We start from the raw sequence: 16,955 nt of genomic DNA, 5'->3' as shown, positions 1-16,955 counted from the left end.
AGGAGGAGGAGGAAGAAGAGAAAGAGAAGGAGAAGGAGGAGAAGGAGAAGAAGGAAAAGAGAAATTTTTTTTCTTTAAGTAGACTGACAGATTGTTTCAGCCTCTGCTGCTGCCAGGTGCCCATGAAAAAGTGGGGGCAAAAAAAAAAAAAAAAAAAAGAGCAGGTTCTGAAGTTCACCCTTGACTGAACCTACCCCACAGATGTTGCTGCCAAATGTTAGCAGTTTCTCCAAGACAGAATTAAAGTGAATGGAAAAGCCGGGAATCTTGGTGGAGGGGTAGTAACTATTGAAAGGAGCAAGAATACAAGCACCGTAACTTCTGAGGTGCCTTTTTCCAAAGGGTATTTGAAATAGCTCACCAAAAAATATCTGAAGAGTAAGCTATGTGATTGGTGTGCATAGCTGCTAACAGCAAAGAGAATTTCGGATTATGTTACTTCCAAATTAATCAGGACAAAGAAGAGAAGGAAGATGAGGATTAAAACTCATTTACCTGGAATTTTTTGTATGAGTCCTTGAATAAAACTTGGGAACCAAAAAAAGTGTGGGAGACAGAAATTGTTAAGCTGATTATATAATTTATATGAAAATGCAAAAGGCACCAAATAGCCAAAACAATCTTGAAAAACAAAAACACCAAAGACTTATACTACATGATTTCAGTACTTACAATAAAGCTATAGTAATCAAGACTGTGGTACTGACAAAAGGATGAAAAAGTACATCCATGGAACAGCATGGAGACAATGCAGAAACAGAACCATATATACTGTCAAACGATTTCTAACAAAGGAACTAAAGCGATCAAAGGAGTAAAAGACTTTTCAATTGGTGCTATTTTCTACTAGAAATTTACATAAAGATGAATGTTAATCCTGACCTCATACTATACACAAAAATTAATTTGATTCTGGTCATGGGCCTCAATATAAAAGCCAAAATTATAAAGCTTTCAGAAGAAAAAAACAGGCAAATATCTCACAACCTTGGAGCAAGCAAAGATTTCTTAGCAAAATAAAATTAATCATAGGAGAAAAAAGTGTGTATATATATTTAGACGACATAAAAATTTGCAACTTCTGCTCATCAAAATACCAGTAAGAAAATAGACAAAAAAACAGAGAAAATATTTGTAATACATACATCTAACAGAGAACTTTCAACCATAATAAAGACCTAAAACACAGTATCAAAAAGACTCAGTAGAAAGAGATAATCAGACTTAAATAGTCACTTCAAAGGTGTACAAATGGCCAATAAGCACATGAAAAGTGCCCAACACTGTTTGTTGTCAGGGAAATGTGAAATACAACCACAATAAGATATTATTACACACCAAGTATGACTAAAATGACCAAGACTTGACAACATCAAATGAAGCAATCATGTCTCGTACATTGCTAGTGGCAGCATAAAACTGTAGAACCGCTCTGGAAAAGTATAAAACATACATAAACCTAGTAATTCCACTGCCAGGTAATTGTACAAGAAAAATAAAAACATATGTCCACAAAGAACCCATTACAAGAATGCCCAGCTTTATTCATAGCTGCCAAAAACTGGAAACAGCTCAGGTTTTCATCAACAGGAGACTGGATAAACAAACTGGTATTACTCAGCAATAAAAAGGAAAAAACTACTGATTACATAAAACCCTGGACGAATTCCCTAAAACCATTATGCTGAGTTAAAGAAGACAGATGCAAAAGAGTACACCATGTTTGATTCCATTCACAGGAAGTTCTAGAAAAGGCAAAACTAATCTACAACAATAGAAAGTCGAATAGTGGTTGCTTCAGGAAGTGGGAGGGGAGATGGGCTGGGAAGGAACATGAGAAAACTTTCTGAAGTGAAGAAGTGTTCAATAAGTTGACAGGGGTGTGACCACTGATATCCATGTTAATCAAAACTGATGGAACTGTTAAGACCAGACCATATCTCAACTTTTTAAAAACTAATGAACCAGGAAGAAGATTTAGTGGCCAAAGTCAGAATAAATTATAATACTAACCACCTACAATTTAATATTTAGAGTCTTTATCATAGATTAGTGAACAAATATTCTACTGTTTGAAACTAAGTTTAAAACTTGGTAAGTTTAAAGTGATGTAAATTAAACTAGGTGGTATGCCAAGTGCCAAGTGTAATTAAATGGGTGGTATGCCATGACTACTCAATCTGAGTACATCACTCACTGAAAGTTCTGATTTGTGGCAAAAGTATAGTGACTGCTGCATTTTCTGGTCATTATCTCTTGAAATTTCATATTCAGACAGATTATTATTTATTAGTACTCTGACAAATCAGTGCAAGAAGGAGGGACAAGTTTTAACAAAGGCATATTCAACAAGAAATCTACTGTAAAGAGAAGTCGTTTCACCTGTGAGATGGAGCCTCCCATTATAAAAGATGGTTTTTCTGAAGCCACTGTGGTTTTGGATGACGGGATGAGAGGGGGCGGTGGCCTGGTTGGTCGAGTTGTTGGAAGCCGAACGCCTTCAGGGAGATTAGTTATCACTTGATGTGGAGCAGGCTGAAGGACTTTTAAAAGGAAAGAAAAATGATTTAAAAATAGTCCATTTCCTAGTTTACAACAGGTTACCTCTCTCAGTCATTCCTGAATTTTTAAATCACAAATTAAAAAATGCAACATGAAACCAACAATGAACATTTCTATTTAAAATTTCTCATTCACGTAAGCCTGTATACATATTTAAGTCACAAATACTATTTGTGGGGTTGAAATGTTCAACTCCCTTTCAAACCAGAGCTTCCAAGCTGATGCTCATTTCAAACTACTTCTGCTTAGCAGAGCAAACATCAGTCTTCAAATATTTATCTCTCGCCACCACTCTTAGGGTACTTCTTAAGAACAGCTGATAACACTACTTCATAGAATGCACACACATGACTGACAACCAGTTATACATCCTTTTCGCATCTTGCACATTTTGAGAAACATTTACTGATTCCGGCTCTCACAGAACACTTGAATTTTGGGGATGGGGAGATCTCAAGAATTTTACAAATTCATGTACTCTTCTTAAAGGAAGAGCCAGTCAATGTCACAGTATAAATGTGTGAACACAAATTTCCCAGTGGCCCAGTGAACTCAGCTAAATACAATTGATGATGGAATGCAGAGAAACAAAGTCATTTTGAAACAGCAAGGACATGTCCTGGAAGAGCAGTTCATTCACGAGATTAAACCACCCACGTGGAACATGTGTGGGTGGATGGCCAGCAGCCACTGCACAGAGGAGTGATATTTACCTGGCGGGACACTATAGCGGGCTGCACTCATATCAGGCTGTGGAGCGGCTTTACTGACTTCTCTTGGAGAAAGCCTACACGGTGAGGCTGACCTTGCTGCAGTATTGTGCATCTGTGCTTCCTGTTCTAGAGCACGTTTGACCTCAGCATAAGGCATATAGGCGACTGATTTTCCTATGAAAGTTAAAGTTATCAAAATAAGGGAAGAACCCCAAATTAAAATAGTAAGTGTGAAAGGACCAAGCCCACACCATCCAGGGGCAGATCCAACTATATTACTAACATTAAAGTCTAAAATTCCTGGGGGCAAAATCCACCCACAGAGAAGTTAAGAAATCCTCTAACTCTAAATCTTCTGTGTATCCTCAAATACTCATTTACGAGTTTTCCCTTTAAAGGACCAAGAACTTCTCTTTCCTCTTAAGGAGAATCAAGTGTTTTCACATGCAATAAAATCACAACAGGGAAATATCAGATTATCAAGCAATTCTGTTAATTCAAATCTGGCCTGACTGGAGGTTATTAGCTTTGCGAGGATTTTACAACTCTTATAATTAGCCTGTTGAAGCTCACTCCATGATAATATGCACAGAAATAAATTTAATTAAGAAATGGAAGAAGGCTTTCAAAAGATGCAGATCAAACTAATCCAAAAATCCTATATAAGCTTATCAAAACCATGAATATAACTACAATAATACTAATTAAAATTATTTATCATGTAAGTTACCTCCACATAAAGCATAAAGAAACTTTAAACATTTTAAAGGGCATGCCAGAAATGCAGTCATATTAAGAGTTTAAAATATATAGTTTATTTTTAAAATGAAATTAACATCTGTAATTTTTGAAAATCCAAAAAGCACAAAGTAAAACTCATTTGTAACCCTTAGATCTGTAGCATTTTAATGTCTGTCAGAATAAATTCCCACACATTTTATTTATTATTTTCACTACCTAGTTGTATCCATTTATCTTTCCTGGTAAATCTAAATTTAAAATGTTCCCAAACAACTGGAATTTTCATCAGACTTGTATTAAATTTATGAATAAATACAGAAGACTTGACATTTTATAATAATGAGTTTTCTAGTTGAGAAATCTTGTTTTTGTCAGATAGGTCCATACATTGCTTGTTAAAAATTATTCCTAGATGTGTCATATTGGTAAGAAAACCATCTCTTTCATATATATGGGTTTATATAAATAAACCTGATTACTGCAGATGTACAGGAAAGATGCGGATTTCTGTGTAATATATTTTTCTGAGAAACTAATGAACTTTATTTTTAGCTCTAATAACTTTTCAGTTGATTCTTTTAGGCTTTTAGGTGAATAATCTTATCCTATAAATAATTTGTCTTTTCCCTTCAAATACCTAAACCTCTTATTTCCTTACTACACTATTTTTTGTAATCATTTACTAAGGTGCTTTTAAAAATCAGAAACAATTACAAAAATATCAACTAATATTCAAGTGCTAGGCAGGGTGCATTACATATATTATCTATTTAGCCCTCAAGACCAATGTGATTATTAATACCATTTTACAGATGAGGAAACTGAGGCTCAGAAAAATCACATCTAATTGCCCAACCAAGGTCTACCAGGGATTTTTTTAAAGCAGTATAATTACAGACCATTAGCTCTAAACCACAGGTCAATAGTGTCTCACTAAAGGACAGGGTGTTGAATTTCAGATGTCTCTGGGGTATCCATCAAGATGACGGTACTTTTTCCTTCTATGACACATTAATATAATGAATTAGAGTAAGTGTCCTAATACTGAGCAAACAGATTTATGAAATAACCCAACTCCAAAAGAAAATCACCACTTCTTTCCTAGAGAATTTAATATGATAATGTATTAAAAATCCAATGTCTAATTATTTTACCATTTCCAGTAAGTTTATAACTATGTTAAAAAAAAAAAATCCACTGGTCAAAGTAGGTTTTTTGTTTTTGTTTTTGTTTTTTTGAGACAGAGTCTTGCTCTGTCTCCCAGGCTGAAGTGCAGTGGCACAATCTCGGCTCACTGCAACCTCCGTCTCCCGGGTTCACGCCATTCTCCTGCCTCAGCCTCCCAAGTAGCTGGGACTACAGGCGCCCGTCATCACGCCTAGCTAACTTTTGTATTTTTAGTAGAGACGGGGTTTCCCCGTGTTAGTCAGGATGGTCTCCATCTCCTGACCTCGTGATCCACCCGCCTCGGCCTCCCAAAGTGCTGGGATTACAGGCGTGAGCCGCCGTGCCCGGCCTTTTTTTTTTTTTTTAATGATGGAAATTTGCATGGTTCTAAACACAGCTATTTAAATTACCATGTACCCGGAGCAGGAAAAGAAAAACAGCAACAGCAAGAAAATAAACATGCAACAAACTAGGGTCAGTTACAAAGAAGCATTAACTTTTTTTGTTTGTTTGTTTGTATTTATTTATTTATTTATTTTGAGACGAAGTCTGGCTCTGTCACCCAGGTTGGAGTGCAGTGGCGTGATCTCGGCTCACTGCAAGCTCCGCCTCCCGGGTCCACGCCATTCTCCTGCCTCAGCCTCCCGAGTAGCTGGGACCACAGGCGCCCGCCACCTCGCCCGGCTACTTTTTTGTATTTTTTAGTAGAGACGGGGTTTCACCGTGTTAGCCAGGATGGTTTCCATCTCCTGACCTCATGATCCGCCCACCTCGGCCTCCCAAAGTGCTGCGATTACAGGCGTGAGCCACCGTGCCCAGCCTTAACTCTTATTTTAATTGGATAATTTTGTTAAATAGCGTTAGAAGTTCAATTGTAACTCTACCTCCATATGCTTGAGTTCCTTCACTGTAGAAAAGAAGCTTAAAAGTTACCAATAAAGCAGAGGTCAACTCGTGTAAATGTTACTGGTAAGTGAAAACAATTCTGTAAGGTTTATTTCAACCTTTTCTAAAGATGGGAAAAGCTTTAAGCAACTTAAAACGGGCATACCTACAGTAATTATTTATACCATTCACATTAAGAGAAATAAATACAACCAAATAGTTGGACAACAAGTGCTGCCTGTTACTTGCTAAGAGACCATGAAGGGAAAAGTAGAAAACATGGCCCTAATTCGGGTGGACCGTACCAATATTTGGTGATACTTTATACATAAATCCATACTCTCACTATTCTTCACACTCTATAAACTGTTCTGTGAGGTTAAATTTAAACCATTTGTGTCAAACATTCTAGACACAAGCATCTTAACTGCAAACATTAAAATGTTATTTGAAAGGTTATCCTATACACTGAACTACAGGATAGATTCAAAGAAAGATTTCTGGTACTTGTTAAACAAATTATAGGATGAATACACTAGGGAGATTAGCTAAAACAAAACCACCTTTGGATAAACTTTCCCTCCTTATAGAGCATCACCTTCAACCAAACTGTAAAATTCTTAATGTCATACTAATCAAACATACAATTACAATTTTGTTTTAAGATGATTGAATTATGATTAAAAATTAGGATACCACTGAGATCTAAACCACATGTATTAATGTGACTAACACAGAGAAGTACAATTCACAGTTTGGAGTCTCAGAATTTGGAGATCTAGCCTGGTTCAGTTTTTTCAGTTCCCAAATACAACTCATTTTATAAAGCAGATCAATAAAAGATACTGATGCTTTAAAATTATAATATGATATCCATATTAAAATGACCCAGATATTACCAACAATAATGTTATGCTTTGGCATAAGTTCAACAAATGATACCATCTGAATGTCATTTTTCTAACTTTTACTACTTCTTCACAAAATCTGTCCTAAATTATTAATGTAAGAAATACATCCAGAGACTTTTATTCTCTAAAGTATCATTTTCCACTGATGAATTTCCTCATAATTGGAACGTTCAAAGGACAAACACCTGCGATAAGTCCGTTAATATGCTGTAGTGAAACGAAATAAAGATATCTCCATTATGTCATTCATTTATAATTCATTCCTTTAAGGTGTAATTACCGAGTACATATGTCAATTACAGAACTAGGGATTAAGAATTCCCTAGAACCAACAAAGTAAAAGCCTAAAAGTTATCAATATTTCTACCTTCATTCAAGGAAATATTCATTTAGCACCTTTTATATTCCTTGGTGGATATTATCATTCTGGTTCACATTTTTCCTAGCACAAGATTTATGTTTAAAAGATTAACAAGTTTACATTTAAAACTCTAACATAAGAAGTTCAGTGTGTTATGTAACTAATAACTCATTATTGGTGTGATCTAGGCAGAGTCAGCAGGATCAGTTAAATACCACAGTTCCTATTTTATATTAAATAACCCTTGGAACGCATGGCATTGTAAAACTAATAGCTCTTATTTAGCTAAATAAAGTACTGTAAAGAATCTTCTGAATCATTCAGACTATTTCAGTATTCTTATATTCTAAGCATATCATAGCATATAAGTAGACTCATTCTTAACCAGAAACATGTGCCCATCTTCTAACCATGTCAGAAGAATGTATTAAAACTTAAAAACCGCTCCTTTCTTCTTTTTTTAAAGAAAGTAAAAGTGTACCACACACCAACTAAAACAGCAACAGACCAATTCAAATCTATTACTTGAAATAAAAACAGTGATGTAACAATGAAAACAGGTACCTCCATAGTATCTACTAATACTGTGTATATACAGTACTAATGCACTAATTAGTATGTAATTATACACTACATTATACATAAAATAACGCAGAGCCACATGTTATATAACAATACCGAATGCTCCTTCTTTAATTTTACAACCACAACAAGGTGGTTGTACTATTATTTTCATTTTACAGATGAGAAAACTAAAGCTATGAAAGGTTAAGTGACTTGCTTGTGGCCACACAGCTGGCAAACGCCAAGGTGAAGGCTTAACCAGCATCTGCTTGGGACCAGCCACTACACAAAGTTGTGTCTCTCATCTACCAGAGAATGTGAATATTACACTGTAATATTTGAAGGGGATTTGCTTCGAGGACCGGACAACAATTCTCACTTACTCTGAAAATTCAGATGAATGGAACATAAAGCATGACTTTATTTGTAAGTCTTCCGGCACAAAGATGAATATCAGAAAATTCACATTAACTAGAATGCTACTAAAAATGTTACTGGCATCCTTTAATAGTTAATAATACTAACATTTCTTCAGAGTTTAAGGTCAATTTAAGGAACTGTGTCTGTTAGGGACAAATGTAATAATCAGTTGGGAGGCTGATAACTTACAAAGCACAATGGACACTGCTTATGGGTTTAGCTTTATTTCCCTTCATAAAAGTTCTCTGTGGTGATGGCTCTATTTACCTACCTTCCCACTCTCTGTTTGGACTCTTGGATGTGCCACATGGACTTGTAGAACTTCTACATTCCAAATCTATCTGTTCTTGTCTCTGCCGCTGCTCCTCCAGGAGTGCTGACTCATGCATTGCTTTAATGTGTCGCTGGTAGAGAGCATAGCCACTCACTGGGGTTCCGATTGGTATGTTACATGGGGTGCAGGATACCTACAGGAAGAAAATAAATCTAAATATGCAAACAACCAATGTAATAATAATTGCCATTTGTTACAAGTAATGCTTATTTCTGTCATATTATTGGTTGAATTGATTTTATCATTTTTTAATCAAAGGTATCTTCAAGAATGATGCTTAAGGCTGGGTGAATGGCTCATGCCTGTAATCTCATCACTTTGAGAGGCTGAGGCAGGCAGGTCAGGAGTTCAAGACCAGCCTGGCCAACGTGGTGAAACCTCGTCTCTAACAAAAATACAAAAATTTAGGCGGGTGCGGTGATGCATGCCTGTAGTCCCAGCTACTCGGGAGGCTGACACATGAGAATCACTTGAGCCTGGGGAGGCAGAGGCTGCAGTGGGCTGAGATCGCACCATTGCACTCCAGCCTGGGCAACACAGCGAGACCTAGTTTTCTTTCAGAACTGATCACAATGTAAATCACACAATCTGTAGTAAGAGAAACAAAAAATCAGAAATCACAACACATCTGTCTGATTCTAATTTATGGCAGCCAAGTCCCTTGTGGCCCTAGGTCCCATCCCTCATCTCTCTCTTACCAGGGATCAGATCCATTTATATATTTTTTTTCTTTTCTTTCTTTTTTTTTTTGAGACACAGTCTGGCTCCGTTGGCCAGGCTGGAGTGCAATGGTGTGATCCTGGCTCACGGCAACCTCCACCTCCCGGGTTCAAGCAATTCTCCTGCCTCAGCCTCCCGAGTAGCTGGGATTACAGGTGCACACCACCATACCCGGCTAATTTTTCTATTTTTTCGGTAGCAAAGGGGTTTCGCCATGTTGGCCAGGCTGGTCTCGAACTCCTGGCCTCAAGTGATCTCTCGCCTCAGCCTCCCAAAGTGCTGGAATTACAGGTATGAGCCACCGTGCCTGGCGGATCACATCCATTTATGTGATTTAAATGTCATCCATTTGTTAATGATTCACAAATTTTCTATTTCCTCAAGACACTTTCTCCAAGTTCCACACTCATATAAAATGGCCTACCTAACAACTCCACTTGGGATATCTCAAGAAAGGTCAGAACTTATGTTAAAAAGGGAACTTCCCATTTTTGAAACTCCATTCTTCTTCTTCAGTTGCTCTCCATTTTAGACACGGAACCTCAGGTGCTTCAGCCAGAAACTTGGCAGCCATCCCTGACTAAACAATCTTCTCCTCTCCCACAACCAATTCATTTACATAGCTATTCCCTTAGGATAGAAATGGACTGTTCTTTAAGATAGGCCATCCAGAACCATCCAATAAAACATGGCGATTCCCTCCCCATTTTCCCTCTCATTGAGACCTGTTCATTGCTTTCACAGTACACAGCATTTGCCACAGTTTGAAACTGTTTTATTTTTCTGTCTCTCTGACTTTATGAAGGAAACAACCAAGGTATTTTGTCCAATACTTAAAAAAAATAGCCCAGAACACAGTACACGATTAAATACCTAATGAATAACAAATATCCCTAGGAAGCCCTAGAGATCTGACTTTTTTAGAATCTGGTAACTTAAGACTTCCATAGTTTTTCCCCTCGCATAAGTAGTATTATTCACTGATCCTAAAAGTCATAACTTTCTTGCCTTTGTGCATTGTCTTACACGTAAACATAGCTTTTCCTCCTTTTGCTATAAAGCCAAATGAGCTGTTTTGATCCAGTGAAAATATTATTTCTTATGCAGAATCTTCTTTAAGCTTCTAATTAAGACACTCCCTCTTCTCCAAAACATCCATAGTATTTTTTAACCGAATAGAGCATCGCATTTTAATTCATTTTAACTTTCTTTTTTTTTTTTGAGACGGAGTCTCGCTCTGTCGCCCATGCTGGAGTGCAGTGGCGCGATCTCGGCTCACTGCAAGCTCCACCTCCCGGGTTCAGGCCATTCTCCTGCCTCAGCCTAACGAGTAGCTGGGACTACAGGCGCCCGCCGCCACGCCCGGCTAATTTTTTTGTATTTTTTAGTAGAGACGGGGTTTCACTGTGTTAGCTAGGATGGTCTCAATCTCCTGACCTCGTGATCCGCCCGCCTCGGCCTCCCAAAGTGCTGGGATTACAGGCGTGAGCCACCGCGCCCGGCCCATTTTAACTTTTACGATAATTTTTTTTAATGCTTTTTTTTTTGAGACAGTGTCTCGCTTTTTCACCCAGGCTAGAGTGCAGTGGTGCCATCTCACTTCACCACAACCTCAAACTCTCGAGTTCAAGCAATCCTCCCACCTCAGCCTCCCAACCACAGGCACATGGCACCATGCCGAACTAATTTTTTTTTTTTGGGGGGGGGAGAGACAGGGTTTCGCCATGTTGTCCAAGCTGGTCTCGGAACTCCTGCGGTCAAGTGACCCGCCCACCTCAGCCTCCCAATAGGTTGGGATTACAGGCGTAAGCCACCACGCCCAGCCTCTTTGCCTTATTATGCAGACCAGTCCCTAAGTTTTTTGAAATCAGAGACTATAATATATATTCTCCCCAGTATTAAGAACATTGTCTTAAACTAATCACTCAATCATTCGTCCGTTTGAATGAATCAGTGAATGAACAAATGTTTAATGATCTTTTTGTGATAAGTACACAATTAACAACTTTTACCAATTATTATTTAAGATAGAAAACACATTTTTTAATAAAGTAAGAGCTTTAAATATTTGAATAAAGAGAAAATAACTAAAGAAAAGAACAATACCCAACATGGGAATTCAGTATCAAAAATGAGTCAAATTTTACAGATTATTAAGGTAAAATGTAAATAAAATATACTTGAAATCTGTAGATTATTAAGGTAAAATATAAACTAGACTTGAAATTATATACTGGAGCTAGCCATAATCTCTACAATTCATTCTAAATATTCAAAACCTAATTACATGCTTAATGCTACTACTGTTTTATGGCTCCTTATTGCTGTGGTTACAAACAAAAACAGGACTTACTAATATTTATGACTACAGCATTATATTTCTTTTTTTTCTTAACTGGAAATGACCATTGCAATCAATCATTACAAGTCATTTGAAAAAGCAATGTACTAAGGATATAACCTTTGGTTATCTCAAAGAGTTTACTCAAAATTAGACTCAGCATCTTCTTACCCTTCTCACCCATATGTCCACGCCAAGTACAGGAGGATATATGAAAAACCAAGGTACTAAAATCAAGGACTGACCACACAGGTACTAGTCACATTAGCCCAGAGGTGGAAGCAATCCAAATATCTATGAATGGATGAATGAATAAAATGTGGTATACAGATACAATGGAGTATTATTCAGCCTTTCAAAAGAAAGAAATTCTGGCACGTGCTAAATATACCTGGAGGACATTATGCTGACTGAAATAAGCCTATCACAAAATGACAAATACTGTATGATTTCATTTATATGACATAGTGTGATACAATAAAAATTAAATATTTGGTCCTTCTCCCAAAGACTTTTTTTGTTTCAAATCCTTAGAATTTCCAGAGCAGTAGAGTGTCTTTTATATGCTAACAAGATGACTGACTCCAGGCTAGGGGACTCTAGATTGCCACAGGATAAGGGCTGGCAGTCCAAAAAACCACAAGGCAAGGGGCTGGAACTTCTTTGGGGATTGGAGTAAGATGTCTCTCAATATTTTGGAACTTTCAGTTCCATCCAGCTCACCCCACCACCAACCCTCCAGGGAGAGGAGAGGGGCTAAAGGTTCATGTATCCATCACCGGGCCAATGATGTAATCATTCATGCCTATGTGATGAGGCCTTCTTAAAAACTCCAAACGATGGGGTTTAAAGAGTGTCCAGGTTGGTGAACACGTGGAGATGCTGGGAGGCAGGCAGACCTAGAGAGGGCACAGAAGCTCCACACCCCTTCTGCACACCTTGCCCGATCCATCTCTTCCATTTAGCTGTTTCTGAGTTATATCCTTTATAATGAACCAGTAATTATAAGTAAAGCACTTTCCTAAGATCTCTGAGGCATTCAAGCAAATTATGGAACCTGACGGGGAGAGTCAGAGGAATCCCCAATTTGCAGCCTAGTCAGAAGTGTGAGTAACCTGGGGACCCAATACCTATAGAGCTGGCATCAGAAATGGGGGTAGCCTTGTGATACTGAGCCCTTACATTTGTGGTATTAGACGATTACACCAGGTAGTTAGTGTCCGAATTGAACTGAACTGTAGGAACCTAGTTGGTGACCAAAAAGGTGGAGAATTCATTGGTGTGAGGAAAAAAAACCCCATACATTTGTTATAGTAAGTATTGTGGGAAAAAACAGTTCATTGGTATCTAAACTGTGTGTTAAATTCATAGAACCAGAAAGCAGAAGAGTGGTTACCAGTGGCTAGCGGGAGGAGGAAGAGAGGAGTTGTTTAATTAATATCGCATTTGAAAGACGAAAAGGTCCTGGGGATCATTTTCTAAACAATGTCAATATGCTTAACACACAGAAGACTAGTGAACTGTATACTTAGAATTGGTTACGATTATTAATTTCATGTTACATTTTGTACCACAATTTTTTAAAATCTAGAACCAATTAAAGAAGAGAAGAAATTTGTCTATCAAGGTCTCAGTTTTTCTATTTTAGTTTTCTTCCTCAATGAAAACTTACCATTGGTGGGATAACAGCAGCTCGATGCTGAAGCTGTGGTAGATCCAGTGGATTTGGTTTTAATGGGGATGAGACTAGTATAGATCCAGTGGGGTTTAACAGTGAAGGCTTTGAGTCCATAGGAAACATCCTGCAATTGCAATTTGAAAAAAAAGATAAATGAATACATTTTTGAGACCCAAACATATATGATCACTATAATTTCCTCTAAGTTAATATGTACATACACATGCACAACTGGACACACATATACCCGTATAAGATATTTGGACAGTTAAGGAAAAAGGAACCTATAAAGCTGATTTTCCAGATAAAGAAACTGAATATTGTACTCACTTCAGCAGTACACATACTAAAATTAAAATGATACAAAGATTACCATGGCCCCTGCGCAAGAAAAACATGCAAATTTGCAAAGCATTTTATATTAGAAAGAAAAGAAAAAAGAAACCTAATACTGACTTACAGGTTGAAATTTATGTCAATCGTCTATAAGACCAATCTGAACAAAACAATCTGAACAAAGTCCATTTAAAACTGTTCAGTCCTAATTTACCACAAATGTCCTAACATGGGTTAAAAACTAGTTACCTGTTAGAGGATGTTTTATTGGGATCAGAGTATTTTTTTTTTTAATATTTGAATAAGCTGCTGTGATTTTTAAACTGAAAATTTCATCCAAAATTCCAGACTTCTGGCTTCTCATGAAAAATGGAAAGAACCAACAACACGAAATCAGCACTCCCCCACAGCAGCGACCTGCCATGCATCTAGCAGCCGCTGCCCTGCTCACATGAGCACACACTCCTCTGCTCACCATAGTCCCTGCCATCTCACACTCCACCAGCTGATGCTGCCAATACCTACACTCAAGTTTAGGACGCCCAATATATAAACTTCAGGAAATTTTGTACTAGTGTCATGCTTTATGAGCTTGGTCATATTTCCCAATGTTGTCATGGTCACTGGGGGAAGGTGAACATTTAAAAATGTATAAATTGGTAAGAAAATTAGAATCTATTTTAAAAAACAATTCACATACTACATAAAGAAGAAAGATGATATTAAAGCTATAGAAAATTGAAAGTGTTATTTCGGTCATAGGGGAGCAGTGTAGACTTCAAGGTGTCATTCAGAAACCATCATATTTTTCCAAGGAATTTCTGAATTTCAAAACTACTATCATGTTCATCTCTTAGGATGTTTACCATTTAAAATTACTGCCATCCTAATCTTTCCTTCACGTATAGTTACCAAAAACAACAGTGCAAAACACAGATAATCTTTATTTTAGATGAGATGTTTCATAAAGAATGCTTAAAAAGGGACTACACAGCTTGAATCCATTTATGTTTACTGCAGTTAAAGACTGACACCATTAAAATAAAATCTAGATTACTGTGAGGTGAAGGAAAAAGAGTGATAGTCAAATTTTCTGGTAAACCAATAGTTAAGCAGAACACCTATTTTATTTCAACTCATGTTGATGAAAATTCTAGCATCTACTATATAAAACACTCTTTTGAAGAATCAGCACTATAGTGCTATTATTTTTCTAGGATCAAATCTCATTATGGAGTACATAAAAATATATTGGATATGAACTGAAAATAGTGACACCAAGACACACTTTGAAAGCTAAACTTGGAAGAGAATTTAGCTCTCTGTTGAGTAGCTTGTCTCTTTTTTCTTATTAAAAAGAAAAAAAGGAGAGGGGTTTAATTGGGCTCGGATTAAGTGATGTTTCAGTCTGATTCACTTCTAGAATTTGCACCAATTTAACATTCTACTAAAATTGTAAGTGATTCAATTTCTTTTAAGGAAAAGGAAACACCAGGAAATAAAATATACGAAATAAAGTAGTAACTATACCTGTAAAATATATATCTTTTACTGTAACTTTTACAAAAACCATAAAGATATGATGCATTTTTTGTATAATTAATTAACCTTTAATGACTAAAAATACTTGTAAACTGCAGGGCGCAGTGGCTCATGCCTGTAATTCCAGCACTTTGGGAAGCTGAGGTGGGTGGATCACCTGAGGTCAGGAGTTTGAGACCAGCCTGGCCAACATGGCAAAACCCCATCTCTACTAAAAATACAAAAATTAGCCAAGCATGGTGGCATGTGCCTGTAGTCCCAGCTACTTAGGAGGCTGAGGCAATAGAATCACGTGAACTCAAGAGATGGATGTTGCAGTGAGCCAAGATCGTGCCATTGCACTCCAGCCTGGGGAAGAGCAAGACTCCGTCTCAAAAAAACAAAAACAAAAACAAAAACCAAAAAAAAATTGCAAATTAATCGCATTATACCTGATATTTTAAATTACAAATATGAACAATCTAAAATGTTAATGGATACAAAAAAGTGGTCATCATAATTATCATTAATTTGCATTTAAATTATGCTTTCTAAAAATTTTCAGAACACCAAACATCTCTCTCTTTCCATAGCATTTTCTTCTATCTAGTAAGTAGGGGCTGGTAGGCCTTGTTTTGAGGCTGCACTGCCTTAGTGCAGTGGGAGCTCCTCAATGCCTCTAGCCTCCACCTTCATCTACCACATCCCACTGCTGCCCTCCTCGGGCACAACAGTTATCTGTGGTTTATTCACAACTTTATTAGTTGAAATTCCCTGTTATGCTATCATACAGAACACACGTAACAAGACAGACGTAGAAGAAATGTATAATCTGTTTCATTAAAATGATCATACAATTGTTTGTGGTTATTTAAACAGAATAATATCAGCCCAACATTAAAATCATACAGACTACCTATAAGGTGCCAATATTTATATAGGAGCCATGTCTGCAGCCAGCACCACCCTGTGATTCAGTCACCAACCAGCAGAGTAAGCACAGGGGAGGACTTATGGAACGAGCCTCACCTCTGCCTCTCTGGCTCTCCATCCACATCCTCATCAGCGCTGCACGTGGCACTGGAATCATTGTCCGACTGGGGCTCGGGCCTTTGGGCATTTATTTGCTGAGCTACCACCAAATCTTCATCTCTGGGTTCCACCTTCTCACTGGCTCTATCCAAGTCTCTTTCTTTGGTATTATCACCTTCAACTTTAGATGCATGGTTTTCTGGCACCCTCACTTCAACATCCACAGAGTCGACTTTGGTAGCAGGTGGGGGATCATGAACAGAACCCCCTTCGGCACTGTGCTCCTGCTGATCTACATCCATCTGCTCTGCTGTCTCAGCACTGATGCTGTCATTCACCTGGGTCTCCACGCTTTCATCTTCAGCTGGTTTTGTACTTGGAACTGCTGAGGAGGGAGATGTACTGGGCGCAGTTTCCGTGGTGGGCTCAAGCTCAACCGCAGGTTCTGTGTTTCCTCGAGAAGTAGCATTTTCAGTACTGTCCTCGCTGGGCTTGACAGCTTCAACTGGTGAAGGAGAAGGAGCACTTTCTGTATCAGAACTATTTTCTGCACCTTAAAGATAATGATACAGCATAAAAATCTGATAATGAACATGTTTCAGGTGGTGATAGAAACCATGCTTGAAAGTAGTTGTTTAGGATGAATTCTACTCCTTTGATGACCTCATT

At 37.6% G+C, this 16,955-nt stretch overlaps 1 protein-coding gene and 1 non-coding gene across 49 annotated transcripts in view; one reads left to right on the top strand and one right to left on the bottom strand.

The window, feature by feature from the left end:
* Positions 1-16,955, bottom strand: part of NCOR1 (nuclear receptor corepressor 1) — a 191,217-nt gene that overhangs the window by 55,042 nt on the left and 119,220 nt on the right. For 36 of the 48 annotated variants that reach the window (XM_074018641.1, XM_074018645.1, XM_074018652.1 and 33 more), the window contains 5 exons: positions 16,284-16,839; positions 13,392-13,521; positions 8,596-8,791; positions 3,276-3,449; positions 2,383-2,543 (listed from right to left, as the gene is read on the bottom strand). In XM_074018641.1, coding sequence (XP_073874742.1) covers positions 2,383-2,543; positions 3,276-3,449; positions 8,596-8,791; positions 13,392-13,521; positions 16,284-16,839 — 1,217 coding nt within the window. Of the gene's footprint in view, positions 1-2,382; positions 2,544-3,275; positions 3,450-8,587; positions 8,792-13,391; positions 13,522-16,283; positions 16,840-16,955 lie in introns of those variants that run through there. The other 12 variants (XM_005582985.5, XM_074018660.1, XM_074018664.1 and 9 more) reach the window with 4 other exon arrangements.
* Positions 13,720-13,823, top strand: LOC123569583 (U6 spliceosomal RNA). Its single transcript, XR_006693405.1, has one exon. It is a non-coding gene; the product is annotated as a U6 spliceosomal RNA (small nuclear RNA).

Source organism: Macaca fascicularis, chromosome 16, assembly GCF_037993035.2.
Source record: "Macaca fascicularis isolate 582-1 chromosome 16, T2T-MFA8v1.1".
Taxonomy (NCBI): Eukaryota; Metazoa; Chordata; class Mammalia; order Primates; family Cercopithecidae; genus Macaca; species Macaca fascicularis.
The sequence above is the reverse complement of the archived record's forward strand: the minus strand, read 5'-3'. Positions and strand labels throughout refer to the sequence as shown.